The sequence below is a fragment of the Ictalurus furcatus genome, chromosome 24 (assembly GCF_023375685.1).
Source record: "Ictalurus furcatus strain D&B chromosome 24, Billie_1.0, whole genome shotgun sequence".
Taxonomy (NCBI): domain Eukaryota; kingdom Metazoa; phylum Chordata; class Actinopteri; order Siluriformes; family Ictaluridae; genus Ictalurus; species Ictalurus furcatus.
In genome coordinates, this window is record NC_071278.1 from 2,692,044 (window position 1) to 2,720,011 (window position 27,968).

Consider the following 27,968-nt stretch of genomic DNA (forward strand, 5'->3'; position numbering starts at 1 on the left):
CTAACAGTGCGCAAGTTATTGAGGTATGGATTAAACCAATTCATTTTAAGTGACCAGTCAGACAATACATTTTTAAAAGAGTCACAGGCCGTCTGGGTATACCTCATGGGCTCTGGGGTCCCCATACCCACTTTAAGAACTGATACCGTAGGGCCAGTTTTACTACACTATATAGTACGGCAGTGTACGGTTTGGGACACAGCCTTTAAATGGCCACCTGTCGCTGAAAATAAATGTTGGTTTGTTGTGTCGTGTTGCTGACGGTGTAACCAGATAAAAATCACTATAATAGAAGTATTACCATTACACTCCAGTAGGTGTTGTCTTTTTAAATTAAATGTATGAATATGGGATATTTAAATCCTAAACATTGGGGGTTCTCGAGCTCCAGAGCACCCATGAAGCTGGCGCCTATGGTTATAAGTACAGAGCTAAAATCTGTCTAGAGCATAAACATGCCGAAAACGTTTTCGGCTGCATCGTGAAGACGAATCGAAGCGCCGTCTTTCACTTCAACAAAAACAGCATCACCTTTGAAGAGATGGAAGATCCCGCCCAGGTAGCTGCTCCTCAGTGTGCCTTTCTGGACTGACTTTGAATTGCGTCTGTGGTATGTAAGGAGCGTGATTGGCTTATTCAGATAGCGTGATGTTGACCATTGCACCATCTGGGTGAATGAAGTGCCATCTGCAGCGTAGCTCAGCTTAGAGTACACATAGTAGAAGCCCTCCTTCTGAACAATCAGCTTTCCATCTTTGTACTCGAGCTCATACGTGGAGTTTTGGACATCCTTCCATTTCATGATTCCATCCTCTTCGGGTTTCGTATCACCAGCTTCAAAACAACAAAAACGTATTTTAAAACGTTCTTTAAGATGAAATGCTCAGTGAGAATTATGGGAAAAAAGGCGTCACGTGATGTGGAGAAGCTCTTCCTCACCTGCCAGATGTGCAAGAGGCTTTGACGGATGCAGGAATGTAGACTGTTTTGTCTTCTTGTTGACCGGTTGCTTATTGTGTCCCCCTGAAACATAGTTACACCGATGGGTATCGGTGTGATCATCTTAAATTGTACTGTGAACTCTACAGTTTACTTCCTGGTTTTTCCTCAGCTACACTTTGTCTGCAGTGTAGCTTCAGAGAGTCACAGATTCTGTATACTGCCGTTAACGTCTACTCATTCTAACACAAAATATTCACAACCATATGTGACCAATTTTCAGGCACAATTTGGATTGTTATATCATCAATTCCTAGTCACATCGTTCTTTTTGTAGTCTTTATGGGACGTATTCATAGCAATGAAATTGTACACATCTGTATTCAGACCTCAGGCATGAATCTGGAATTCAGAAGTTGAGACATTACATTTAAAAAAAAAATCGTAATCTAAGATACTGTTTATCTCGATTAGCGAATTATTTATAATGAACACTTAACAGTACTCTTAAAGAGCGTTAAGCATAGCAGATGAGTGCTCAGTCAGCTTATCCTTTAAACCACACGGATTCTTTACGGGTGAGCACATCAAATTAACGTGATTAAAAATCACCGGTTGAGATTTTAACAGAGGTGTTCGTATCGCACATCATAAAAGACAATCTTAGCATGTGTTCATTTTAATCGTAGGAGAAAGCTGGTTAATTTTGAGCTTTCGTCCGCTGTTTTCGTCTTCCTGGTTTAAAATCTCGGTCACAGGCAGTGACGTGGCAATGTACTATAGTATAGTATAGTAGTATAGTATACTATATAGTATAGTATAGTACGTCGATGACTTGTTGTTGTCTCAATTACTCATGAGTCTGCGTGTTCTTATCCTATGAGAACATGCTGTCTCTTAATTATTCACGACCGCACGTGGTGCTTTCCTACAGATGTAGTAGATGAGCGTGGCGTTCAAATGGGTCGCAGGTGTTCGTTTCAGTGGTGTAAGAGTTCGAGTGTGTTTATTCGGGAGCGCTATGAGAATTGGAGAAAGGTGGACTTCGGATTTGCTCATGAAAGCAGTTTGCGGCTACACGATGATGCGGGACTCAGTCCCGAGGACTTTTCTATCCCTTCAAATGAGGTGTATGTAATTTTTAACCATGAGAGTTTTACTTGCCTTTTGAGCTAATTAAATCGTTTAAAGCTCCGCGGGCCGTCACGTGCAAAACTATACAACGAGAGTCCGCGTTGAAGGGAAGAGCCTTCGCCTTTTATTCGTGAAAAGCTCGAGCCTATTAGCTAACTAGCATTCCAACATTTCCAATGATTCAAATAGACAGTGGGTCCTGCACTGCTATCTATCGTGTCTCGATTTAGCCCTGTGGATTCAGGAGGAGAGAAGTCCTCTGCCTCATCTGCAAACTTTGTCACTGTCCATCTTTTATTTTTGAGTGTTCTGAAGGCTCGCATCCCCCCCCATCCTCTCCTGCCTTTCCCTGCCACGCCCCCTCCCCCTCCCTTCTTCGCACAGCCATCCACGCCCATTTAAGTTGCATTTTTCAAAAACACTGAGAGGCAGACTTGAGCTGAAAGAGGAGGTTTCTTGCACCTTGATCAGAAATCAAACGTTTAAAATCGAGATATTAAGACGACACACTCGGACTAGCGCGTGTCCGATCGTCAATTACGCAGCATGTGTGCAGCGTGCATGCAAGATCAGCGTTTATGGGCAGCTCTTGGACCTGATTTGTTTTAATGATTTATTTACTTTTTTACGATAATGTCTGGTCAACTTTGTCTGCTCAGTGTAGTGCCTTCTCTGTTTATTTATCTCATGCTCTTGAATGTAGTGTGCATTGCAAGTGGTCTTTGGTTTCCTGTTTATCTAGTACATTAAGTATTTGGTGCTTTCTGGTTTTGACACCAAAAAATAGTAAAAAAAAAAAAAACTCAACAGTGATTGGGTGAGTTCTCTACCTTTTAGCGCTTCCGTCTTTGGCTCAACAGACCTCTGAAAAAGAGAGCAACGTCATGGTTAAGATCATATCTCATACAGTTCCTGTGTATTTAAACAGACTGTTACACAAGGGTTATGCAAAAGCAGACACACTTTAAATAACGTCAACCGTGTCACCGTCGAACAGAATGAAGCGATATTTAGTATCGGAAGACGCGCGTGTATGAAACGAACACGGCTGCAGACTAACCACAGTAGATGGTCCAGCCCACAGCAAGCCACCAGCATGTACGTCTCAAGGAGGAAAGGAAATAACTCAAACATGAGATACAATCTGTCTAAGACATACACGTTTGTATGCAGACTCGTGCTTGAAGGAGGTCATGCACAAGGTCTTGCATACATGGGTGTAATCGATTACATGACCGCAATTCGGAATATGAACGAATTATCCGTGCCAGTTTGACTAGCACGGTCTTTCTCACATTTACACTCTATTCACTGACTGATTTCTATTCTCTGAAAAAAAGTAGAAGACCATAAAGTAACACAGAGGAACAGTTTTTATAGGAATATCATAGAAGGACGATACAACACAGTTACTTCCAGAGGTGTGAAATAACCGTACACAACCTTCGAACACATTAAAAACATGTATAGTGAGATATTTTTTTTTGGTGCTAATTGGTTGGTTGGTTGGTTGGTTTGGGGAGGGGGAGGGGATTACTTGCGTTATTGCTAGCACCTTTGCAATGGCATTTGATGGGAGAAAAAAAAAATCTCAAACTTAAGCGATAACACTCAGGTTTTGCTGTTAGCTCCCCCCCCCAAAAAAAAGAACGAGAGCTTGGGAAATGTTACCTCACCATTTTGCCATCGACATTCAACATTATATTATAATACTACTTGTATGGTTCTCAGCTCGATATATCGCTCTGCTTGTTTTTTTCTCATTAGTAAGTCGCTTCGGATAAAAACGTCTGCTAAATGAATCAGTGTAAATGTAAATATTATTGCGAAACCCGGCGTAGAGGTAGTGATGTTCGTGCACAATATATATACAAGTGTTTATAAGTGTTCTAAGCGATGGAATACAGCACCGAATTCTTCTGGGAAATTAATGGACTTTTCAGAGCATTCCAGCCAACCGTGCTTTTATACTGTATCTATATACGCAGCAAGTGGTACTCTTTTTCTGCAGGTTTTCTGACCAGTCTTTTGAAACGAAAAAAAACAAAAACAAACAAAAAAAAAAAAACCCACACCACAGATGCATTTCAGCCGCTCTAGGTCAGTCCTGCTGTGTGTTTTACAGGAAGCTAAACCTCGCATGTGGGCGTGGGGGGGTGGGGGGGGGTCTTCAAGGAAGAGGAGGAGTCTGATTGAACCGACTCATTTTTAACCATCCATCACATCATGGTAGATTAATGATGTTGATATGTGGTTCTGATTAATGATATGATACGATAACTGAAAATCAAAGACTCACTGTGTTAAGGGAGGACTGATGAACTGTGGATTTAATCAGCAAGAAAAAAAAAAAACCGTTTAAAATATTTGAACCCTTAATAAAATGATCATAATGCAAGCTCAAGAATATTTAAAAGCTGAATTATGCAACAGTTTAAAATATATATATATATATATATATATATATATGATCGCTAATTTTTCTGTCATCTTTCTAATCACAGATAGTGTTGCATGAAACTGGGAATCCTGACTATATAAAGTACTGTTAATGAAATAATCAAGCGTTTTACACTCACGTGCAAGTATAATGCAATTAGATTCACTTCCATCGGTAAGCCACGCTCATAGATCAAAAGAAATACAGAAAATAAAAGGAGGAGCTGGTCGAGCAGTCAGAAGAGGAATAGATTAAAGTTAGGAATAAAAACCACATACGCCAGCTTCATATGCTTTAACTCACTCATTACACAAGTAAAACCTACAGTTATTTAATGCAGGTATCATGAGTAATATGTTTCAGGCCTGTGTGTAATAAGGAAAGTGCTTTGCAATTCAAAACCACACCATAGATGTGAAAAATAGAAAGTTGTGCTGCAAAGCAGAGAGACGAGATAATGTTAAGGTGCTGTTGAAGGTGTAAGTTTAACAGAGACGATTTCATGAACGTAAGACACGAGAAAGTAAGAACAGAAGACGTTACGATGGACAGAACGCTAAAGTTTTCACTTACAGACGGAGTGGTGTCGTTATGGTTAGCCTTGTTGTGGAGGCTGTAGATGAATATACCCTCCACAAATAAGCCAAACAAAGCCAGACACACCAGCACCAAGAGTATGTTCTGGATCAGTCGGGTCCTCTGGTTCCGGGTCCGTGTTTGTCCTGGTTTAGGGGGCAGCGGTGGTGGAAACCTGGTACCGCCGTCCACCACAAACACCGAGGGGTACTTATGACAGTCAGCCATGTCCATGCAGTCCTGAAGGCCAAAATCTCTGAAGCACAGATGATAGAAGATCCTCTAGACAAGATAAGATGCTGAGCAATGTCTGAGGAGGCAGTGTCGCAGATAACTCCCACTGTGGCGTGCGCTCACACACTCACACGCTCACACACCCATGCGTGCTCACACATATACATATACGCTGAGAGAGAGACACGGTGTGAACGTGCCATCACATTAAGGTGGGTGGACGGTTGCACCACAATGGGTGTAAATACCAAAATAAAAAAAAAAAGGCCCAATTCAGGTGATTAAAAATAATTTTAAAAAAAAGTATTATCCCTTTTTTGAAAATAAAAATGTAAAAATAGCTTTGGTTTCTGTTCTAGTTTTGCAAAACGTTCAATCTCAGTGTGAGGAACTTGTGTCAAACGTGTGATAAAGGAAGCACGAGCGCACGTACACACACACACACACACGCCTGCAGGGTCTGAGTGACAACTGACCTCAATTCACCTCAGTGTCGATGCTAATCTGAGAAAAGTCCACTACACAACTTACCCAACAAACACTGTACACTGAAGGGTTTTTTTTTTCATCTCTACTCTAACAGTACACCTATAAGGTGGATCAACATGTAAAGTTCCAGTAAAGTTGTCAGTAAGTCTACACCAACAGTAAGTTTACATAAAATGCTGCTGTACTGGGGAGTGTGTGTGTGGGGGGGGGGGGGTCAATACTTTGTGCAGAGCAATACATGTGCTACAGGCAGTAACTGGAGCTTATAAGATGTTCACATAACAAGGAAAACATATAATAATGTAATCATTTTGGCAAAGTCGCAAAACCAAGCACACACACACACACACACACACACACACACACACACTGTGTGTCTAATCAAATTCCACACCACAAGGTCATAACGTAAGGCTTAAAATGTTCATTAAATACTTTGGGAGTCCTGTCTCCCAAAATATCCTGATACAAATACAGATATTAGTAGTAGGTGCACTATTATTATTATTATTATTATTATTGTTATTATTATTATTCCGCTGTTAGTTTTATAAGAAAGCTCGCCAGGAAGGTTCACAGGGTATTTGGCTTGAAAGCGGCGCTGTGCATCGGGACCCCGCAGGTTACAGCAAACAATTGACACCATTGTGAGGTTTTTACTTTTCTGTGGGTGTGAACGGGGGTCAGATACGAAGCTCGCGGGGAAGAACAAAGATGGTGTTTATTAGCGTGAACTCATGGGCTGTGAGACAGTGAATACCTGGTAAGGGTTGCAGTGGTCGATCGGAAATATTGTGGGCAGGTACAAACCAAAATAATAACTAACTGTGTGAGCGGGATTTTAAAAAAAAAAAAAACCCCTGTGCGCATCCGTAGTTAAGAGCGATTATGAACCGGGGCGATGTAGCTGAGGTCGAGGAACTGTCAGAGCCAGAAATCCACACGCCATGCTGACGTCTCCTAAGGATCGTACTTGTTCTTTAATTCTCCAGGTTTAAATCCAAATACAGATACAAAGACAGATAGTTGGTGCACTAAACAGAAAGACATGATGCAGATACACCATATCATGACCTTTCAATCTTTCCCCGCACATAAAATGTCCAACAAAAAAAAAAAAATGAAAGTGAGACTTCAATTTAGAATTACAGATTACATTATTATTATTATTATTTTTAAACGTTTAAAATAAATAAATAATAATAAAAAAAAAATCAGTTACAGATAAAAGCAAAGTTAGCATCACCCTCGGTTTCCGGGCCAAGAAATGACAGCCTATCTCTACGGAAACATAATTCTATGTAGATGCGTCGGTGTTTTCTTATTAAAAAACCTTTTACAACACACTGTCTCAATATCACAGCGAGTGCATGTCAGTCCTCTTTCATAGCCGGTCCTCTTTATTAGCATGCTCCGAAGGTTTCATCCCCGTTGGCACGCTTTAGACTTTAGACGCGTGGCGCTGAGGTGTCTGACGGCTGAATATGACGGAAACCAGAATGTATTGACCTTTTACAGAGCCGGAGAAGGGGAGAAACAGAGAGCATGGTGCTTAGGGGAAAATGTTAGAAACAGTGAAAAACATGATGGGGGGAAAAAAAAAAAAAAAAAAAAGTTGGAAACACAAACATAAAGATAACGATCAAAGAGTGGAAAATAATGAGAATTAAAATGTTGGGTTTTTGTTTTATTTTTTTTATTTTTTTAAAACCTGGAAAGAAAGATTTGGTCTAAATCTAAAACAAAAAGCTATTTTTTAAAATCATACTCACAAATAATATTTTTGATTTGTTCACGATTAATGTCTTACACATTTGCTAGCATGCATTTCTGTTATTTTTTTTTTTTTACTAATAAAGGGAACATCTGTAACATCTGGAACTCGCCGTAATGTCTTGCTGGCGTCAGCATGTTGAAGCAAGGGGGCACAAACTTTTGCACTGTATAACGACATTGGCTCGATGTGCACAGAACTTTGAGGTCGCCATCTACTGGACCTTCTGCTCCAATGCTAATCTCTTCACACACACACACTGAAATGCAGTAGAGGTCAGGATTTCAGAGCTAATGGGATATTTAGAGAGTGGGGGGTGAGTTGTCATGTGGGTACGTTGTCCCAACACACACACACACACACACACACACACACACACACACACACACACACACCACACCCACATGTATGGCTTGCTAATTAAAAATCACTGATCGCAAAATCATTGGTAGCACATCCAATGATCATTTAGCCCAGAACCCAGTGTGTCTTGAAAATGATCCTAAGCTGCGTTTCAAACCAGTGCAGCGACCCTCATTGTAAATATAATAAATATCACATACTGTATAAACTCCATCATTAGTGACCATGATAGTTCGTCTAAAACAGTGTACCTTTTAACCACACAGAATCTGTGAAATACGCCAAACTTGGGTTTGTTCGTCTAAAACCCATATACAGTACAAACTCAGCAAAAAACAGAGACGTCTCTTTTTCAGGACACTCTGTATCAAAGATCATTTTGTAAAATCCAAATCAGATCTTTATCGGAAAGGGTTCACACGATGTTTTTCACGCTTGTTCGATGAACCATAAACAATGATTGCACATGCTGTTGTGGAACAGTAATTAAGACCCGAACGGTGTACAGGCGGAAGGTGATTACGCTCACAGGTACAATAAGTTAGGACACTAAAGAGACCTTTCTACTGACTCTGAAAAACACCAGAAGGAAGATGTCTAGGGTTCCTGCTCTCCTGCGTGAACATGCCGTAACCCTGCTGCATTGGGCATGAGGACTGCAGACGTGTCCAGAGCGATAAACTGTAATGTCTGTAACAGAAGACGTCTGAGACGGTGCTACAGGGAGACAGGAAGGACAGCTGATCGTCTTTGTAGTGACCGTGTGTTCCTCCAGACGTGATGGAGAACTTGCCTCGGTGGAAGAGTGGAGGAATATCTCACAGCAAGAACTGACCAATCATGGTGCAGTCCATGAGGATGAGATGCACTGTAGTACTTAAAGCAGCTGGAGAACACCACATACTGACTCTTACTTTAAATATTGACCCCCCCCCCCCCCCCTTTTGTTCAGGGACTCATTATTCCATTTCTGTTCCTCAAACGTCTGTGAAACGTCTTCATTTTCCGTCTCAGTTGTTGAAGGTTTTTATATTAATACTAAATATTTACACATGTTAAGAAATTTGCTGGAAATAAAAGCGGTTGAATGTGAGAGGACGTTATTTTTTTTATTTTTTTTTGCTGAGTGTATATATTTTCCACGTGGGACACAAACAAAACCCCCTGAGACAGCCCACAAGCATTTGTAAATGTCATGAAAATGTCATGTCAAAAAGCCAGGTATGAATATTTATTAAAACAGATGTATCTAGGTATAAATCACTTTATTAGTTACACCTGTAATCCTACACATTCATGCAATTATCCAATCAGCCTGTCACGTACAATCAGGCAGAAGACGTTGCTCAGTCTTTCGCCAATCTTCAACTGTCCAGTTTCCTCTTCTTGGCTGACAGAAGTGGAACCCAGTGGTGTGGTTTTGTGCTGTCGTAGCCCATCTCCCTCAAGGTTGGACGTGTTGTGCGTCCTGAGATGCTTTTCTGCTCACCGTGGTCGTAAAGAGCGATTTCCCGTCGTCTTCCTCGAATCATTCGAGAACGTAGTCGTTCTCCTCGTCAACAAGACACAGAACCGTTGCTCACGGGATGTTTTGAAAATCCCAATTGGGATTAGAAGTCATTGAGATGACATTTTGATGTTTGATGTGAACGTTAACTGAAGCTCTTGAGCTGTATCTGCATGATTTTATGCACTGGATAATCACATGAATAAGCAGGTGTTCCTAATAAAGTGTCGGGTAAATGTACTGGTTAGCCCATTGACAGTCCATTAACATGCACATGTTAAGCCTTAGCCCAATTTAAATCCAGGAAGCACAGGTATTTCCCCATTTCCTGTATTTGGGATTAAATGGACATATTTGTTGTGATGTTTTTTCTTCTTCTCTAACTGAAGACCCTACATTGAAAAACAGTTCAATCCATTTTTATAAATGGGTGTAAAAGCTATTTTACAGAACAACAAACACTAAACCAATACAATTCCAAAATAATACAATTGCGTGACATCCATCCATCCATCCATTTTCGGTACGGCTTTTCCTACACGGCGTTGCGGGGAGCCTGGAACCTATCCCAGGAAACTCGGGCACAAGGACAGGGTGCCAACTCATCACAGGGCACAATCACAAACACTCACACAGACAATTTGGAAATGCCAATCAGCCTACACCGCATGTCTTTGGACCGGGGGAGGAAACCAGAGTACCCGGAGGAAACCCCCGAAGCCCAGGGAGAACATGCAAACTCTATACACACAGGGCAGAGGCGGGATTCAAAGACCCAAACCTGGAGGTGAGAGGCGAACATGCTAACCACTTAGCCACCTTACCAAGAAAATTGTGTGACATTTTACGTGAAATTAAAGGTTATTGTTGATGTACTTAAAGAGACAGTAGCACACTTTGGGTCATGTGGAGGAAAATTGCCATGCAAGGTAGTTTTTAACTAATAATAATAATAATAATAATAATAAAAATTGTGAGGTAATAGCTGCCCATTTGCCTTCATCTATAATGTATTCTTTTGATACCAAGTGTACAATTCCATTAATATCTACTAAATTAAATATTCTTTTATTGATCCTCATACTTTATAAAATATATATATATATATAATAATAAATAAATAAAACAAAGGAAAGAAACGACCCATTTCCTAAAATATGTGGCATGTTATTATGAAATATTTAGCAATAAATAATCGTTTGTAAGAAGTAATTATGTAGCTGTAAGTCATTTCTGATACATAATTTGAGTGCTTATAGTTTATAGTTTTCAAGTTTATAGCAACTTAATGAAAACAGCCAGCAGATCTGTATAAAGACAAGTTCAGAAATTAATCTTTACAAGTTTATTAGTTGTCATTTTTTTTAAAAAAAAAAAAAAAAGAAAAGAAAAGAAAAGAGAAAAAAAAAAGAAGTGATTTCTTGAGAACGTATTTCATTTCATTTCACCGAATGATTATAGCTTTAACAAAGTGGATCCACACATACAAAACATGAAAACTGATCGGAAATTATTTTACGGTGCGCGTATTATTGACCGATGAACAAAAAGACAGTAATGAATGCATTAAAAAAAGACCATTTCCTGTCGTTTCTTTCTGATCGTTATAGCTAAACTAAAGCTGGTCTGTACAGTAGCTACATATCCTGCGTTAAAATCATCTGTATATCATGAAAGAAATCGAATAACTTGACGATTAGTGTCTTGTAGCGTCACACGTTGGAACATGGTGACTGTTATTTTTCGAATGGGTTTCATGCAGCACGCTGATCAGCCAAGAGACGCATTAATATCATCGTGTGCCTAACTCGAAATTTCTCTATCAAAATGAGCAGAAGATTGTAGCTACACACTGTTAAGTACAGGTGTGTGGTCTCATTTTTAAATCCCAATCCCACCTAATCTCAAAGCAATTCTGACCAATCCAGCCCGCACCTGAAGATATTCTAGCTTAAAAACTTGAAAATGATATTATGGGAAAATTTGAGAGGTGGAAAAAAAAAAAAAATTGACTAAAACTTTTATTTCTATGGAGTAGACTTATTCGAAGTTTTCCACTGAATCAAATTTACACTAAAACTAACCATAACCAAATAGATTAAAATGAGACTAAAACTATGAAGTATTTTGGACCAAACACTAAAAGTTAAACCGAATGAATTGTCAAAAAAAAAAAAAAAACAATGATTAATGGGAAAGCTTTTGATTTGACTTCCATTAACTCTTAGCTATACATTAGCCTCATAGCTTCATTTCTAAACTAAAAAAAATTTAAATAAATAAATAAAAAAAACTCCAGGCACCAATATGTCTTTTCTGATTGAGTAGTTAGGGTAAGAGGTATAGTGTGTACATTCGGCTTACTTTAAGTGTAATATTTCAGTATTTAGCTCGGAATAACCCGCTACGCTAGCTGCAGTATATTTATTACTTTCTCATGATTACCCCGGGGTCTTGAATATTTTCAAGGTTCATTTTTTTAGTTTAAAAAAAAAACAAAAAACAAAAAAAAAAAACCCAGATACATGCATGGTCAATGTAATTAACGTTACAGAATTCGAAGGGTTTCAATCGACTCAAAATAAAATAAATAAATAAACAGATGTGTTTAATAAATGCACCTATGCGGTAATGAAGTTGAGGCTCGGCAGAATCGAAAGCAAACCCTTCGTTTGTTTTCAAGGTAAATAGAGATCCATGTTTGTAGCTATAGACTACGGACAGGTCGGGAAGTGCGCGCTCGTAGGCTGCACGTCTTGCCGTTATGATCGGGTGCGTAGAGGTGCGGTGAGAGAGGGAAAGCGCTACACTGGGTATAAACACCACGTGAGGTCACTTTTCAGACCAGCAAACAACAAACCATGAGGCAAACTGTGAACATTGTTAAACGGGACTGTAGAAACTCTTCCGTGGTATTCGCCGCCCACAACGCACTGCAGCGCAGGTTTCCTGGACGTTCAGGATCACCACTGGTTCCGCCGTGGAGCTGGACGTCTGTTTGAGAACAACCGTAATGAGAGCGATAAGAATAGAGAGACGAGAACCAGGCAGATGTTACACACATGTGGAGAAGCGGCAGCGGCCTGTTCAACTTGTTTTCTTTGATACGTGTGTGTATGTATGTGTGTGTTTTACCTCTTAGTGGGTTTGTTTCGGAAAGTCAACGTTTACCAACGTGAAGTGAAACGAGCATCTTGCAGTGACCTACTTTCAGGTTTGACCACGTGTGTTGCGAAAGCAAGTCAGCGTTTTTTTGTTCTTTTTTCTGTCTTTCAGGAAGTGTACATGTTTTGACCACCTCCCCAGGTTTTTACTCAGATACAGTATCCGTCTTAAAGCGTATTATTCTCTAACGAATGTGAATTATTCTGTAATTACAATAAAACTCATGGGGGTGTGTAGTTACAAGAATGATAAATGTACTGTGGTGCTGGTGGGGGGGGGGGGGGGGGGGGGCGTTTAGGTGCAATTTCGGTGCTTGGAACCGCAGGAGTATGCACAGGCGTGGAAAATACTTGACTATTTGCAGCCTTAGTTACTATACTTAAGGATTATTTGAGCATAGTTATACTTTAGTGAAGTATTATTGAAATACGATACTTGTAGTCAATTACATTTCCAAGAAAAGAAAAAAAAACTTCCTTTTTTAACTCCTTTCATTTTTATTTAGACCTTCATAGGTCATGCTCTTCTCTCATCAGAGTAATGAATGTACCTCTATACTCTAGATCAATCACACGGGCTCGGTTTAGCATCCAATCATTTCAGTTGAGCATCCGATCCAAAAGAACTGAAGAGTCGTGCCGATTCAGCATCCGTGCTGATCTTCTCAGGCGTCGCGATGTAAATATTGTAGCACTATGGCTAAACCACCAGACTGAAGTGTCGAACCTGAGGATGAGTGTCGCGGGCCCTCCGTGGCATCAACTTAATAACCTCACTCAAAAGCGTCTATTGCCTTAAACTTCATCTAATTTGAAAATGCATGCTGAGGTAAGTTTTGCTAATTTGCTAACATTATCCGGCGATACAATCGTGATCTCTTCTGTTTTTGTGTATATGACATGCTAAATTGTTTCAGAAATTAAAACAAAAGCTAAGATAAAACGAAGGCAACCTGAGTAAACACAAAATGCAGTTTTTAAATGATAGTTATTTTTCTCGAAGCAAGAAAGTTATCCGATACCAACTGGGCCCGTGTGAAATCGATAAAGGCCCGTCTTGCATCAATAAAGGTCACTGTTCATGACTCCACTATCAGAAAGACACTGCGGGAAAATGGATCCATGGAAGAGCGGTGAGGTGAAAACCACCGCTAACCCAGAAGGCTCGGCTGAATTTCGCCAAAACACACCTTGATGATCCTCAAACCTTTTGGGAGAATGTTCTGTGGATTGATGAGAAAGTGGAACCGTTTGGAAGACAGGGATGACGTTACATCTGGCGTAAACCAAACACCGAATTCCACAAAAAGAACATCATACCTACAGTCAAGCCTGGTGGAGGCAGTGTGATGGTGTGGGGATGCTTTACCGCTTCAGGGCCTGGAGAACTTGCAGTAATTGAGGGGAAACATGAATTATGCTCTCTACCAGAAAATCTTAAAGGAGGATGTCTGGTATCCAGCGAGTAAATGAACATACTTATCATCAGGTCGACATTTCTGTATTATAAACTCTTTATTCGAATATTTTGAGATACTGGATTTTTGATTTCCGTGAGCCGTAAGCATGGAGATTAAAACAAACAAAGGCTGGAAATATTTCACTTTTATGTGTGATGAATCTAGAATATACGAAAGTTCCACTTTTTGAATGAAACTTCCGCACGATATTCAAATTTTTCGAGATCTGAAAGATTCAATATGATTGTTTTGCTTGCACAAATGGACCAAACTTACAGATCGCTTACAAAATACATGAACAGACTGCAATTCCTTACCAAATTATTATTATTATTATTATTATCATACTATGACTTGCAGAAGTATTCACCCCCTTGAACTTTTTCCAAATTGTGTAGTGTTACAGTCTGCAACTGAGGTGGACTATGATTGGATTATTCATCCTGAATCGTGAGTAATAGTGAAGTCGTTTGGAATTTCTCGAGTTACACGTTTTAGAAAGAGACACGGACACAGTGTCAACATTTCCAGCTTGCTGATGTAGAACGAATGATCATTTTGAGACTAGCCCTTGATTTCACGGCCCTTTATTCTTCCCCTTAGTGGAATGAGAGACTTTTCCAATCCGTCAGTTCAATTCCCGTCCACAAGACGTTCCTGTGGGCTGTACGTTTGACACCCCTGCACTACAGACAGTACGTGTGTTTCTTCTCACACGGCACAGTTGAATTAATGCCAGGACCGGCAAACCATGAGGACCGGATTGAAAAAAAAAAACCCGGTCGCGTCCGATGACGACCGTGGCCGGTTTTGTTTTCGTCCATGATTTAGTGCACATTACCGATGACTCAGCTCACCACCTCAGAGTTAGAATGACAGCAACACCACTATCTCTACTACCGTTAAAGAATAAAAAGCTCTCCGACTAAGACGTGAGAGTAAACTACTGCTTTAAAGAGAAGTAGCACGTGGTGAGCGCAGGGCGTCTGCAGATATCTTAAGCGTATCCTCTTTTAGCTACGTTACAGTCGAGATTTCTCTGCGTACGCTAACTCGGAAGCAGCTAGCAAACGTTTCAAGAGTACAGTGCAAAAGTTTGCACCCCTCACGTGAACGGTAAAGCTGTGACGTTTTTTCGAAAGATCTTCAGGGAAGAAGAATTTGACGTTTAGTGACGTGACGAGCGGCGGTATTGATAAGGGGCTTCTTACAGCTATGACAAATATCGAGAACATGTCTGCTGGACGTTCCACAAGATTGAACGAGACTATAAATGGATAAAAAAAAAAATAAGTCGATTATGATCGTTGGCAAATTAAGTAATAAAGTAAGAGGAATAAAACATAAAAAAACTATTTAAAAAAAACTTTGGGATGCGGCGTTACTGGAAAATAATCCACTCTAGGGGTGTTACGAGTTTTATTACCGCACCCTGTCGTCGATTATTTTCCTACGGCAGCATGACGAGGAGCATGCTGACGACATGCAAGCTTCTGCACTACGTCTAGCATACGTACGTACGAATGGTACGTAATTTATAACGTAAGCAAGTCCGAACAAACGAATCGAGGACCCTAGATCTGCAGAAACCCCGTACTGTACGTCTAATATCTGATGTTCGTGTTCTTCACAACAACGCTAAGGGTGCGAACAGCGACATGCAGACGGACAGATGCAGCGAGGAGACAGAAAGGAAATAAAGGAAACACCAATCACCACAGGAAGTCCCTTTTATTGTACACGATACCTCTTTATTAGCTCATTTTTTCCAATTTTCCACCAGTTATCATTTGCTCAGAGTGCATTAATTGCTACAGAGGCACTTGACAAAGGATTGATGATTTCAAAAGAAACAAAAACATGAAAGGAATACAAATAGGAGAACTATACAGGGTGCTTATCTGTGTTCCCACCCCAAAAAAAAAAGATGAGACGTGTGGAGAGTTTCGGAGGAGAGATTACGCACAAGGGATGTTACTAAGGTGTGGCTACAATTAGTCATATATATATATATATATATATATATATATATATATATGTGTGTGCTTTATCGTCATCGTAGCCACACCGTGCGTAAGTGATGGAAATCGGGTTTACACCTAGAGGGAATTTGCCTGACTGTAAAGTAAATAGAGCTTATTTTAATCAGTTAATGTACAGTATGCACTTCATTTTTGAGGTACTCTAATTCTCCGGACACCTCCGTTCCCCTCGTCCGTCTCCAGGTTTAAATTGAAATCGCAATCGATCCGAAAGCAAAACCCAGAAATCATCATCATCATCATCATCATCATCAATCTTCTCCATGCGAACACCCCTTTTCAAACCCGTTAAATAAAATCAAATGCCAAACACCGTCATACAGCGATCCACTCAGAGGAAAGCCACAGGGAACAACGCTAGGACCGATCGGAACTCCGTAATTCACCCCCTCCCTCCTGCAACTCTTATTTATTCATAGTCGATATATATATTACTGTTCAAGATGAGACGTGGCATCTTCGGACCACCTCCCGGCACTATCCTGACACGCTATCTCTCCGAAAGCATAGTAACGAACCCAAAAATAAAAAAAATTAAAAAAAAAAAAAAAGAGAGAAAGAAATCAAAAACATCGATGACAAATGCCCAGGTTATAAATAATACACTCAAACCCCCCCCCCCCCAAAAAAACCAAACAAACCAATTTTAAAAACCAAACTGCATGTGTATGTGTATATTTCCCCAAAGCCGTCCCCCGTCCCATAACAGCCCTGTTAATGCGTTTATTAGTAACCGACTTTAAAAGCACTGATGTTTGGTTATGACAGCTCGTAACATCAGCGTCTTTGTATTTCTATTCGCCGACACCGACACACAGATCAACACGACTTTTCCTTTATTATTATTATTATTATTCGTAAAAAAATGGGTTTGTTTTTTTTTTTAAAAGGAAGCGTTTTACAGTCCATGTACGTACATGTATGTATGCGCTCCATTCTGAGACCCTGTTCATACAGTCTGGGTTAAAATCTCCAACCGGAGGGGTAGTTTGGACCAAATTATGCTAACAATCGTATTAATTCAAGCAAAAAATAGATTTACATATAAAACGGTACAAGGACTGGGCGAGACGTCTAAATATGTATATTCGCATGCTTTTCTGAGAGTGTCGTAGGTTTCTCCAGAGCCTCTAGAAGACACAGATGTACTAACTCTTTCATATTCGTTCTTTTAACTTAATAAATAACTTAACGAGGAAAAGTGAGGTTAGCTCGCACAAGAAGCGTATCGTAAAATTTTGCGTATTGCGATACGATATTTTCGTTTATTTTATGCTAACTAGAATTCGCTACTGTATGGTCAAACTACCCCTTCTGCGTCTTTCGTACACTCCGTGCGTTCGCCTTTAACGATGCTGGTTCCGTCCCCGGACACGAAATAAAGGCGATCCAGGCCTCGAGAGAGGAATTTAAATAATATAAACACGACTAGAGGTGTGAATTAGGTTAACCGATCAGGACTGTGGAAACCTGAGACGCTACACTAGCCGAGACAGAATAACTCCAGAAGTGGTTACGGCGCTTCAGGGTTATTTTCATATACAAAAGATTACCGTTACGTATACACGCGAAATTGTACTTTTTTTTTGTTTGTTTGTTTAAATCGGAGAATTCAGACCTCCTGCTAAAAACCCTTTAATAGAAGCGACTCGAGATTTAAACGGATTGCTAACTGGATTATTTTAAAGGCTAGTTGGATGACAAAAGAATAACGAGAATGACAGCATCTTTTCTTTTCGGTTAGTCGAGATGGGTAAAAAACAAAACGAAACAAACCAAAAAAAACAACGGCAATATTATATATATACCATAAATGAAAGAAAGAAAAAAAAAAAAGGTCTCGGCTAGTTTCTAGTGAGCGAACGCCATTTTACATTCAGAGAAGAAAAACAAACAAACAAAAAAAAAAACACGTCACTCAAAGTGAATCTCATCGACACGTGGTTAAAGCAGCGCCCCCTGGAGGCCAACCGAGCAAATAATATAGGAGAGAGAAAGAAAAGAAAAAAAAAAAAGTAAAGAAGTGGTTTGACTAATCGTACTAATAGTACAGTCTGCATATGGAATCTTGTGCCTTCAATCTTGTGCCTAAAGGAGGAAATTAGCAGCGTTTCCTATCAGAGAACAGTCTGAATGAACTACACAGGTGGATATTTATTGGTCAAACTGGATGTACAGACACAAATCCCCAAATCTGCAGAGTTCTAACCCTGCAGCCTCCTCCTCGCTCTCTATTTCACTCCATTTCTCTTTGTTGGCCCATATTCGCAGTTGTGTGATTGTGTGTGTGTGTGTGTGTGTGTGTTTGTGTGTGTGTGTGTGTGTGTGTGTGGTGAAGGCCTAGTCTAGAAGGGAGGGCTCAGCAGGGCGGATTATGGTGGGCCGGGTGGGAGCGCCAGGAGGTCTTCGGCTGCAGGGAGAGAAGAGTGAGAGAGGATGAGAAGAGACATTCCACCGAAAGAGAGAGAGAGAGAGAGAGAGAGAGAGAGAGAGAGAGAGAAAGAGTGTGGAAGAGAAAGAGAAGAAGGAAAGTCAGACTCTGTTCTATTCTGAAGGCAGCTGATTTAGCCCCTTGCGTCATGACCTCTCAGTCCCTGCAGAAATTAACGCAAAATCAATCAAACGCCGGAATATTCCGAGGAGCTTGCGGGGTTTTTTCTCGAAATTGTCGCGGATTTTCCGCAGACGTCACATGACGTCTTCACGACGCACGTTCTGCCAAAGCGCTTTTCAAGCATGAGTACAGCTAAAGGGTCTCGTTTACCAACAAACATCGTGACGAAAGGCGATTTTGGCGGCAGTGATCACAAAAAAAAAAAAAAAAACAACTCAGTGAAATCCCGTACAGACTGATCTCCTTATCTAAAGGCAGAGATGCGGCGGCGCTTTAGTCCTTTCTTCTGCCCAGCTCTCTCACCTCCTCATCTGGCCAGATCTTCATGCTAATACTGCCTCTGCTGCTACTCAGCGCTGTATAGCTGCATTGCATTCTGGGACTTCTGAGTCCAGCGTTTGCACCAAAGTCCCCCAGTGAATTTCTCATCGCTGGAAAACGGTGAGAAAAGAAGCTCTTGCGCTTTTTAGAAGCTGAACCTGAGTGTGATCCCTTTATGTCCGCCTGTGACGTCGGCACGGCACACGGCCGCATATTGTTTAAGTGTCTATACGCCTACGTTCCCCTTTCTCTATAATCTCACCTTGTCAAGCTTACCTGTAACGCCGTGTGCTTTATGCGGCGTTTTATAAAATAAAGAGCCTCTCGTAGAACAGGACGGCTTTTATCTCTCACGAATACCACGCGGTATCCGAGCTGCCCGCTGACTGGAGCGCAAGCCAGAGCGAACGGAAAGGCGGTGGTAAAAAGTGAAAGTAAAGAATGAGGAAGAGAGAGACTGAAAGGCGAGGTGTGATGTTACAGAGAGGATATCCCGAGAGTAATCTGCTGAGTGTCAGAGACGTGAGTAAATCCCACAGTGATGTCAGAGTACATCAGCTAGCATCAGTGAACAGGAAAGAAACAGCATTAGTGTTAAATAAACTCACACACACACACACACACACACACACGCTAGGTGTTTACCTGGGCACACCGGGGGGTATGCGTGCTGGGCGAGAAGGCACCTGAGGCGGTGCACTGAACGGGTCCTGGCTGCTGTTACCGAAGGCATTGACGATGGGCTGTCCCGGTCTGGATGGGATAGGCGGAGCACCAAAAGCAGGGGAGGGGTTTAGAGGAGGCGGTCCCGGGGTGGAGCCTCTCACTGCTGGAGGCCTGTTAGGGAGTGGGGCTACGGAGACAGGCTTTCGCTGAGGGGTGGGGCTGTGAATAACAGAGAGAGGTGTGTCAAATAAATATCTGTGTAAATGAGGCAAACGGCATTTAAAAAAAAAAAAAAGGCCGTTAAACAAGACGACACTGACCTGGCCTCCTGGATCCAGGTGTCATTAACGGGCGGAGGCACGGGCACGGAGATGGTGGAGGTGCTGATGTCACCGATGATGCTGAGCGCCTCCTTGAGGGCATGGTACATCCGCAGCATCTCGTCCCTCCTCTGAGCCTGATCGGCCGACTCCTCCATCAGACTGTTCTGATCGCCTGAAGAGTACAGGTAGGCCAGCAGCTCCGAGTGGATGAAGTCTTTCGCCTGAGGAGAAGGAGAGAAGAAAGAGTGGAGTGTGCAGTGTGCAACCACCAGCAGTTTCCAGATGTTCACCGTCTTCTCTACGAACTCGATTCTAAAAAAGAATTAAGCGTCACTCTTAAACGAGTGAAGAGAATGTATTTCATTTATTCTTCCAAAACTACTGAACCAGACGCACGTCCTAGTGAAGCAGAGAAGAACGCGGTGCTTTATAGGACCTTGAGTGTAAACAGTAATTCTTTTAAAGTACCTTTACAAAGGTGGTACAAACCATTACACTTAAAAAAATAAATAAATAAATAAAAATAAAAACATAAATAGACATTGTAAAAGGTTTAAAACCATATACTTATAATCAACCAACGGGACAGAAATTTTAGCCCAGGAACTTACTTAATATCAGGAGCTTTGGCCCAGGAACATACTTTGGACTGGGAACTTTATACCAGGAACTTACTTAAGACCAGGACCTTTGGGCCCAGGAATGTACTTTGAACCAGGATCGTATATGGACCAGGAACCTTAGCCCAAGAACTTAGTTTAGCCCAAGTAGTTACTTAAGGCCAGGAACTTTAACCCAACATCTATACTTAAAAACAGGAAATTACTTTGGAGCAGAAACTTACTTTGGACTGGGACTTTAGACCAGGAATTTAATTAAGACCAGGAACTTTGGTCCAGGAACGTACTTTGTACTAGGAACTTACGAGGACCAGGAACTTTAGACCAGGAACACTGACCCAGGAACTTACTAAATACAAGGTATATACTTAAGACCAGGAACTTTATCCCAACAGCCATACTTAAGAACAGGAAATTACTTTGGACCAGGAACTTACTTAACACCAGGAACTTCAGCCCAAGCACCAGACTTAAGAGCAGACCTTACTTTAGCCCAGGTACTTCCTTAAGACCAGGAACTTTATCCCAACAGCCATACTTAAGAACAGGAAATTACTTTGGACCAGGAACTTACTTAACACCAGGAACTTCAGCCCAAGCACCAGACTTAAGAGCAGACCTTACTTTAGCCCAGGTACTTCCTTAAGACCAGGAACTTTTGTGCAATTAATCAAGACTAGGAACTTGCTTTAGATCAGTAATGCTTTTTTCTGTCTTTATCTCAGGAACTTCCATAGGACCAGGAACGTATTTAAGACCATGGACCAACTGCCGAGCAACCAGCTGGGTTACCATAGTGACTGCCTAGCAACACCCTTGCAACCAACTGGAATACCATAGCATGTCCCTAGCAACATCCTAGTAACCAACTGGAATGCCATAGCGTGACCCTAGCAACATCCTAGTAACCAACTGGAATACCATAGCGTGACCCTAGCAACATCCTAGTAACCAACTGGAATGCCATAGCGTGACCCTAGCAACATCCTAGTAACCAACTGGAATGCCATAGCGTGACCCTAGCAACATCCTAGTAACCAACTGGAATACCATAGCGTGACCCTAGCAACATCCTAGTAACCAACTGGAATACCATAGCGTGACCCTAGCAACATCCTAGTAACCAACTGGAATACCATAGCGTGACCCTAGCAACATCCTAGTAACCAACTGGAATGCTATAGCATGACCCTAGCAACATCCTAGTAACCAACTGGAATGTCATAGCAGGACCCTAGGAACACCCTAGCAACCACCTGGGATACCACAGCAATTGCCTAGCAACCACCTGGGATACCACAGCAACTGCCTAGCAACAACCTTGCAACCACCTGGAATACCACAGCTTGACTCTAGCAACACCCTTGCAACCACCTGGGATACCACAGCAACTGCCTAGCAACAACCTTGCAACCACCAGGAATACCACAGCTTGATGCTAGCAACACCCTAGCAACCACCTGGCTACCACAGCAACTGCCTAGCAACAACCTTGCAACCAATTGGAATACCACAGCTTGACCCTAACAACACCCTAGCAACCACCTGGGACAGCAGAGCAACTGCCTAGCAACATCCTAGCAATCTTTGTCACTGTGTATCTACTTCAGGAAATGCAAACCTAGTTTTAATACTTTTCTCCTTTTGGCAGTTCATGACTGCAACCTCTTTGTTTAAAACTTGTTTAGTCTACTGCTACAACACCAGATAGACTCAACACATTAACTAGGAAAATAAATAAAAAATTAGACATGTACCTGCAGTATCCATAAAATCCTCAGTTTTTTCCCCTCTCTAGAGGTATTACAGTCCCTAAAGCTGCGGCGAAGTATCTCTAGCTCTATCGACGCCGTGCGTGTGCATGCAGCGCTCGACTGAGTGTTTTGTTTCCATCCAAAATGACTAAACTCCTTTACACCGCATCCAAATTTCGCCAAGTCACTCTGACTCTAAACTCAAATGACTGTACTGATACGAGTCAAGCGGTCATGCCTACGTTAGTTTCGGTTTCTCCGTCTCTCTCGTTTCTCTTAAAGTCGACCATAAGATGTCGAAGGGCTTTTGGGAAACCAACCCCTTGATGTGTCTCGCACACACCACAATATAACCAGATGAAGGTTAATGTTCGGTGCTCACTGATAGAGTGCAAAGATTTAGAAATGAGCAAGCTTGCATCTTTCCACGTGATTGTCATTCTGAAAGCCCACCCACTCAAACCGAAACTGAGCCACGACACCGTCTGGCTTCGCACGCGCACACACACACACACACAGGCACGGTGGGTGCTGACGTACATTGTTGATCATGAGGTGCATGATGGTCTTGGGCATCAGGTCTCTGATGGACTTGTTGACGATGCTGATGTAGGAGTCCACTAGGTTACGGATCGTTTCCACCTGTCTCTCCAGCTGAGGGTCCATGGAGAAGGTGTCTACTGGAGCTCCATCATCTCCCTCTGCCTACATACACACACACAGACAAATTAGACTAGCTGTTCAGTGTGTACAAGAGTAACAGTGTTGCTAGTGTGTTTCTGTTGTAACTGATGAGCTGCAATAGCTGAGCTGAATGAAGAATTTATAATACAGAAATGTCGACCTTGTGAAACGTATGTTAATTTATGTGCTGATACTCGGTCTGGGCTTTAATTCTTCTGCAGGAATTACTGCATCGGTGCGGCGTGGCATGGAGGCGATCAGTCTGTGGGACTGCTGAGGTGTTCTGGAAGCCCAGGTTGCTTTGATAGCCTTCAGCTCGTCTGTATTGTCGGGTCTGGTGTCTCTCGTAGATTCTCTATGGGGTTCGGGTCAGGCGAGTCGGCTGGACGATCAAGCACAGTAATACCACGAATACAAACCAGTTACTAGTAGTTTTGGCACTGTGGGAGGTGTCGAGTCCTGCTGGAAAAGGAAATCAGCATCTCCATAAAGCCCGTCAGCAGATGGAAGCATGAAGTGCTCTAAAATCTCCTGGTAGACGCTGCATCGACTCTCGACTCGAGAAAACACACTGGACCAACACCAGCAGATGACCTGGCAACCCAAATCATCACTGACTGTGGAAACTTCACACTGGACTTCAAGCAGCTCGGATTCTGTTCCTCTCCACTCTTCCTCCAGACTCTGGAACCTTGATTTCCAAATGAAATGAAACGTTGACTTCCATCTTCCCCGTGATTGTGCTTGTGTACTGAACCAGACTGAGAGATTAGAGCCTCAGGAAACCTTCGCAGGTGTTTTGAGTTCATTCGCTGATTAGAGTCATCTCAGGTCGACATTTCTGTACTATAAATTCTTCATTCGAATATTTTAAGATACTGGATTGTTGATTTGCGTGAGCGGTAAGTCATAATCATCGAGATTAAAACAAACAAACAAACAAAAAAAAAAGCTTGAGATATTTCACTTCATGTGTAATGAATCCAGAGTATATGAAAGTTCCACGTTTTGAATTAAATTACAGAAACTTTTCCACAATATTCAAATTTTCTGAGATGCACGTGTAAATGAAATGTCTTCGAGTACAGTCATATGTGATTTTTAAATTTATTTATTATTTTTTAAAATATTTTGTATAATTTTTGTAATATCACCCAAGTCTGCAGTATTTTTATTTCTTTATTTATTTCAAATTGCAGCAGCAGTTCTTGTTATAAGCAGCTCACAAGCACCAGTTTGGTGAACATTCAAAGGATGCTGTTCCTCTTTGAGGAGAAGACGTTCAGCTGTCAGCGTGTGGGTGCAGAGCCACTTCCTGTGTGCAGTACCTGATCTTTTTCAGGGTATACGCCTGCTCGGAGGAACGAGGCCTTCCAGCTGTCCACGTCCTCCTGGGAATCGCACGCCAGCTCGATCTGCCGCAGGTCTTTATAAACGTTCCTGTGCGAGCGCGTAAACACACAGAGAACATAAACACACAGTAACACACACACACACACACACACACACACACACACACACACACACACACACACAGGGCCAGACAGACAGACGATGGGCTGAGCCACATCAGACCTTTGCTCCGTGTTGAAGATAGCGAAGATGTGTTTGGTGGACATGAAGCCTTTCTCTATGTCTCTGAGCTTCAGGTTGTCCAGAGGAAGCATGTATTTCTTCTCTTTTTCCTGACACAAAGAGAAAGAAGAGAAATGGAGTGAGGGAAGAGTGAGAGAGAGCAGTTATAAAATGAAAACCGGTCGCATTATCACGGCGCTGTGTCGGCTCAGCTTGACATTGCAACATACAGCCAAAGTGCAGCAGATCAAACACACTCGGCTGCTCTGTTTACACACACACACACACACACACACTTTCATCAATCTTAACCTTAACCAATTCTCCAGAGAACATCAGGAACGCTCTTCGGCCCAATACGTGGCCCTAAACCCAGATAAACATGTCTAACGTTTTCACGATTACAGAAATGCTCTGTAGTCGAAAAAAAAAACCTGAGTTTAACACTTTTTAGACTTTTTTTTTTTTTTTTTTAAGATCGATTTATCAGTCATTTTAATGAATTATTAAAGTGTACGCATCCTTAACCTTAGCTCATATGTATGTCTGAGATGTAGGCGAATAAACAGCGCATAGAATCGGTTGCCCCAAAGCAGGGTTTAGAACGGACCACCATAGTGGCAGAAGGATAGCTGAGAGGGTTGGGGCGAGCGACACTGAGAGAGAGAGAGAGAGTACATATGTGTGTGTGTGTGTGTGTGTGTGCACTAGAAAAGTTTGGGGGGGGGGGGGGGGGGGTTGCCAGCTTTCTGGTGAGCAGAAGCATCTGGAAACATTTATACACAGACGAACAGAAAAAGAGAGAGAGAGAGAGAGAGAGAGAGAGAGAGAGAGAGAGAGAGAGGAACAAAGCTATCCCAACAGTTACATCACTCCAAAGAACAACCCCCCCCCTTTCCCCAGTAACCCGGTACGATTTCCTGCGAATTCCAAAGTCAGATCCCGGACTGGAACGTCTCAGCCGCCTGCCACGTCATTCCGCTCCGCTCCCACAGCGTACCGTCACACCACACGCTGCCGTCTTTCTCTTCACCACCGAGAACCACACGGCAGGACACGGACCTACTGCTCTGGACTTTTACTAAAAACTGTATCCTGGTGGTGTGTGTTTAAAGAAATGCCTGGGAGAGAGACAGAGAGAGGGATACACACTCGCGCACACACACACACACACACACTCCTCTGGACTGAACTGGTGAGTGTTTTATTTTAGATCTGCAGCAGAAAGTTTTTATCTTTTCAAAGGTTTGCCCCGTGAAAGTCGTTAAAGTGCTAGTTTCTGTGCACACACACACCCTGAAGATTTGACCTGATTATAATATTGTAACGGATTCCTACAGATTCTGGAAGATTCCTTTTGTTCTAATTCCGTTGATTCGCATGATTCTGATTCATTTGATTCTGATGATTCGATTCCTGTCCTGTTGATTCCAATTTGGTTGATCCTGATTTATTCTTATTACATTGATTCCGGTTGCGTTGATTCTGCTCCCACTGGTACCGATTCCTTTGGTTCCACTGGTACCGATTCCTTTGATCCTGATTCGGCTCCGGTTAAATCGATTCTGCTGGCTCTGAATCAACTGATTTGGATTCAACTGATTCTGGTTTTGCTGAATGTAATTCCTTCCCGATTCCTAATTCAGTTGATTCAGATTGCTTTGAAAACGGTTCCACTGGTTCCGACTCTGTTGAATCTGATTCCTTTGATACCGATTCTGATTCTCTTTATTCGGATTCTCCGGGTTGCGTCAGAGCCGATTCCTTCGATACTCATTCTCTTCGTTCCGATTCCTTTGATAGTGATTCTACTGATTTTTGGTTACACCGATTCTCTTTATTCTGATTCAGTTGACTCTCATGACACTGACTGATCTGAATCAATTTTATAACCGTTCAATTAGAGATCTGGGCTTCAAGTTATCTTACTGCGTCTAAATAATAATAAATGATACTAAACAATATTAAAAATGAATTGATAACGTTGTGAGAGAAGAGTGTGCATTCGTGCATGTGTGTAGCTTTCATCATATCAACATGGCTGAGTTGAATGTTCTCTCTCTCGCTCTCTCTCTCCCCCTCCCCCCTTCCCTCCCACCCGTGCGTCCAGGGCAGTGACCTGCAGCTCGGCCGGGCTGATTTGCCCCCTCCGTTAATGCCTCCCTCCCCCCCGCCTGCCCAGTGTTCAGACTACCTGTTCATTACGCTGCAGCTGAACAGTAGTCCGCACATTGGTTAGGCTGGGCCGGGACACACACACGTCAGAAAAGACGAGGCTACAACTTTTCAGCTTTGGGATACAGGTACAAGTCAGACACTGATATTAAAGCAGGTCTTGTATGTCACTGTAACGCTCTATTCCTAATTTGTGAATGTAATTTTAAAAGAATAAAGCTGGATTTGCCCTAAACGTGTACGCCTGTTCGCATGACCGCAAAAATGAATAAATAAAATGAAATTAATTAAAAAAAAATAAATCATTTAATGTTACTACTAGTACACGATAACGGAAGCCACAAGTAATTTCCACACATGGCAGTGATACAGTACAAGAGCTGCTAGAAATCGTATGACTATGGAGGCGGAGTCTTCACTGGAAAAGTGAAGTGGGTCAGGGCCTGGCAATGTGATCAAGTTTAAATATATGCAAATGAGCAGTGTGGAGATTTACAAAAAAAAAAAAGGTAGTTAAAAAGTAAACGCTCCAAACGTGTTTACCCTCCACTACCTCCCTCCTCACTGAACAAATAACCAACTTCACCAAAAAAAATTGTTTAAAAAGGAGCGTAAAGGAGATTAAAGGAGCCGTGTGTAAAGTTTAAGTTCCACCGCTGCCTACGAGTCAGACTGCAATTTTAATGAGAACGCTCACCTTCAGTTTTAAACTGCACCGTCACCTTCACCCCCGCAAACCCCTCACCCTTATACGAACAAAACCAAACAAACAAACAAACAAACAAACAGACGGCCGCTCTGTTCTAGCGGAGCTCGTTTCCGGGCCAGAAAATTTCCGAACGCAAGCCAACAATAAAGAAATGAACGAACAGAAACGAGCAAGATTTGTTGCACCGCAGTATTTGTAAATATTCTCAGAAACGTCACGAATATAGATCTAGAAACACTACATGTTACAAGCCGCACCTTTAAATGCGTAAAGTTTGGAAATCGAGTCCCACGAGTCTCAGAAAACTCCAAATAAACACAGATTTTAAAAAAAAAAAAAAAAGAGAGAAAAAAAATTATGATGTTACAGATTTAAAGCAGGTTTACGATCTACTCCGGGACCCTA

At 41.8% G+C, this 27,968-nt stretch overlaps 2 protein-coding genes and 1 long non-coding RNA gene across 6 annotated transcripts in view; 1 reads left to right on the plus strand and 2 right to left on the minus strand.

The window, feature by feature from the left end:
- Positions 1-236: 236 nt before the first annotated feature.
- Positions 237-5,926, minus strand: tnfsf14 (TNF superfamily member 14). The gene is made up of 4 exons (XM_053613365.1): positions 5,087-5,926; positions 2,904-2,937; positions 940-1,023; positions 237-834 (listed from the first exon to the last, which is right to left on the minus strand). Exons 1-4 carry the CDS (start codon positions 5,321-5,323, stop codon positions 443-445), a joined length of 747 nt encoding a protein of 248 aa, XP_053469340.1. The 5' UTR covers positions 5,324-5,926; the 3' UTR covers positions 237-442.
- A 6,999-nt stretch (positions 5,927-12,925) lies between these two features.
- dnm2a (dynamin 2a) overlaps positions 12,926-27,968 on the minus strand; it is a 49,003-nt gene continuing 33,960 nt past the window's right edge. For 3 of the 4 annotated variants that reach the window (XM_053613464.1, XM_053613465.1, XM_053613466.1), the window contains 6 exons: positions 24,680-24,789; positions 24,433-24,544; positions 22,961-23,125; positions 20,044-20,267; positions 19,703-19,942; positions 12,927-18,532 (listed from right to left, as the gene is read on the minus strand). In XM_053613464.1, the coding sequence (XP_053469439.1) occupies positions 18,463-18,532; positions 19,703-19,942; positions 20,044-20,267; positions 22,961-23,125; positions 24,433-24,544; positions 24,680-24,789 (921 nt within the window). In that variant the 3' untranslated portion in view covers positions 12,927-18,462. Of the gene's footprint in view, positions 18,533-19,702; positions 19,943-20,043; positions 20,268-22,960; positions 23,126-24,432; positions 24,545-24,679; positions 24,790-27,968 lie in introns of all 4 variants that reach the window. The other variant, XM_053613468.1, reaches the window with a different exon arrangement.
- The window catches only part of LOC128600770 (uncharacterized), a 2,918-nt gene continuing 575 nt past the window's right edge, over positions 25,626-27,968 (plus strand). Inside the window, exons 1-2 of the long non-coding RNA XR_008384605.1 lie at positions 25,626-25,874; positions 26,790-26,982. This is a non-coding gene — a long non-coding RNA (uncharacterized LOC128600770). The remainder of the gene's footprint in view (positions 25,875-26,789; positions 26,983-27,968) is intronic.

Coding starts and splice junctions, on each gene's coding strand:
- tnfsf14 (XM_053613365.1), bottom strand. CDS start 5,323: ATGGACATGGCTGACTGTCATAAGTACCCCTCGGTGTTTGTGGTGGAC. Junction 1,024..2,903: donor AAAGACGGAAGCGCTAAAAG/GTAGAGAACTCA, acceptor ACTATGTTTCAG/GGGGACACAATAAGCAACCG. Junction 835..939: donor GCCTCTTGCACATCTGGCAG/GTGAGGAAGAGC, acceptor GTTGTTTTGAAG/CTGGTGATACGAAACCCGAA.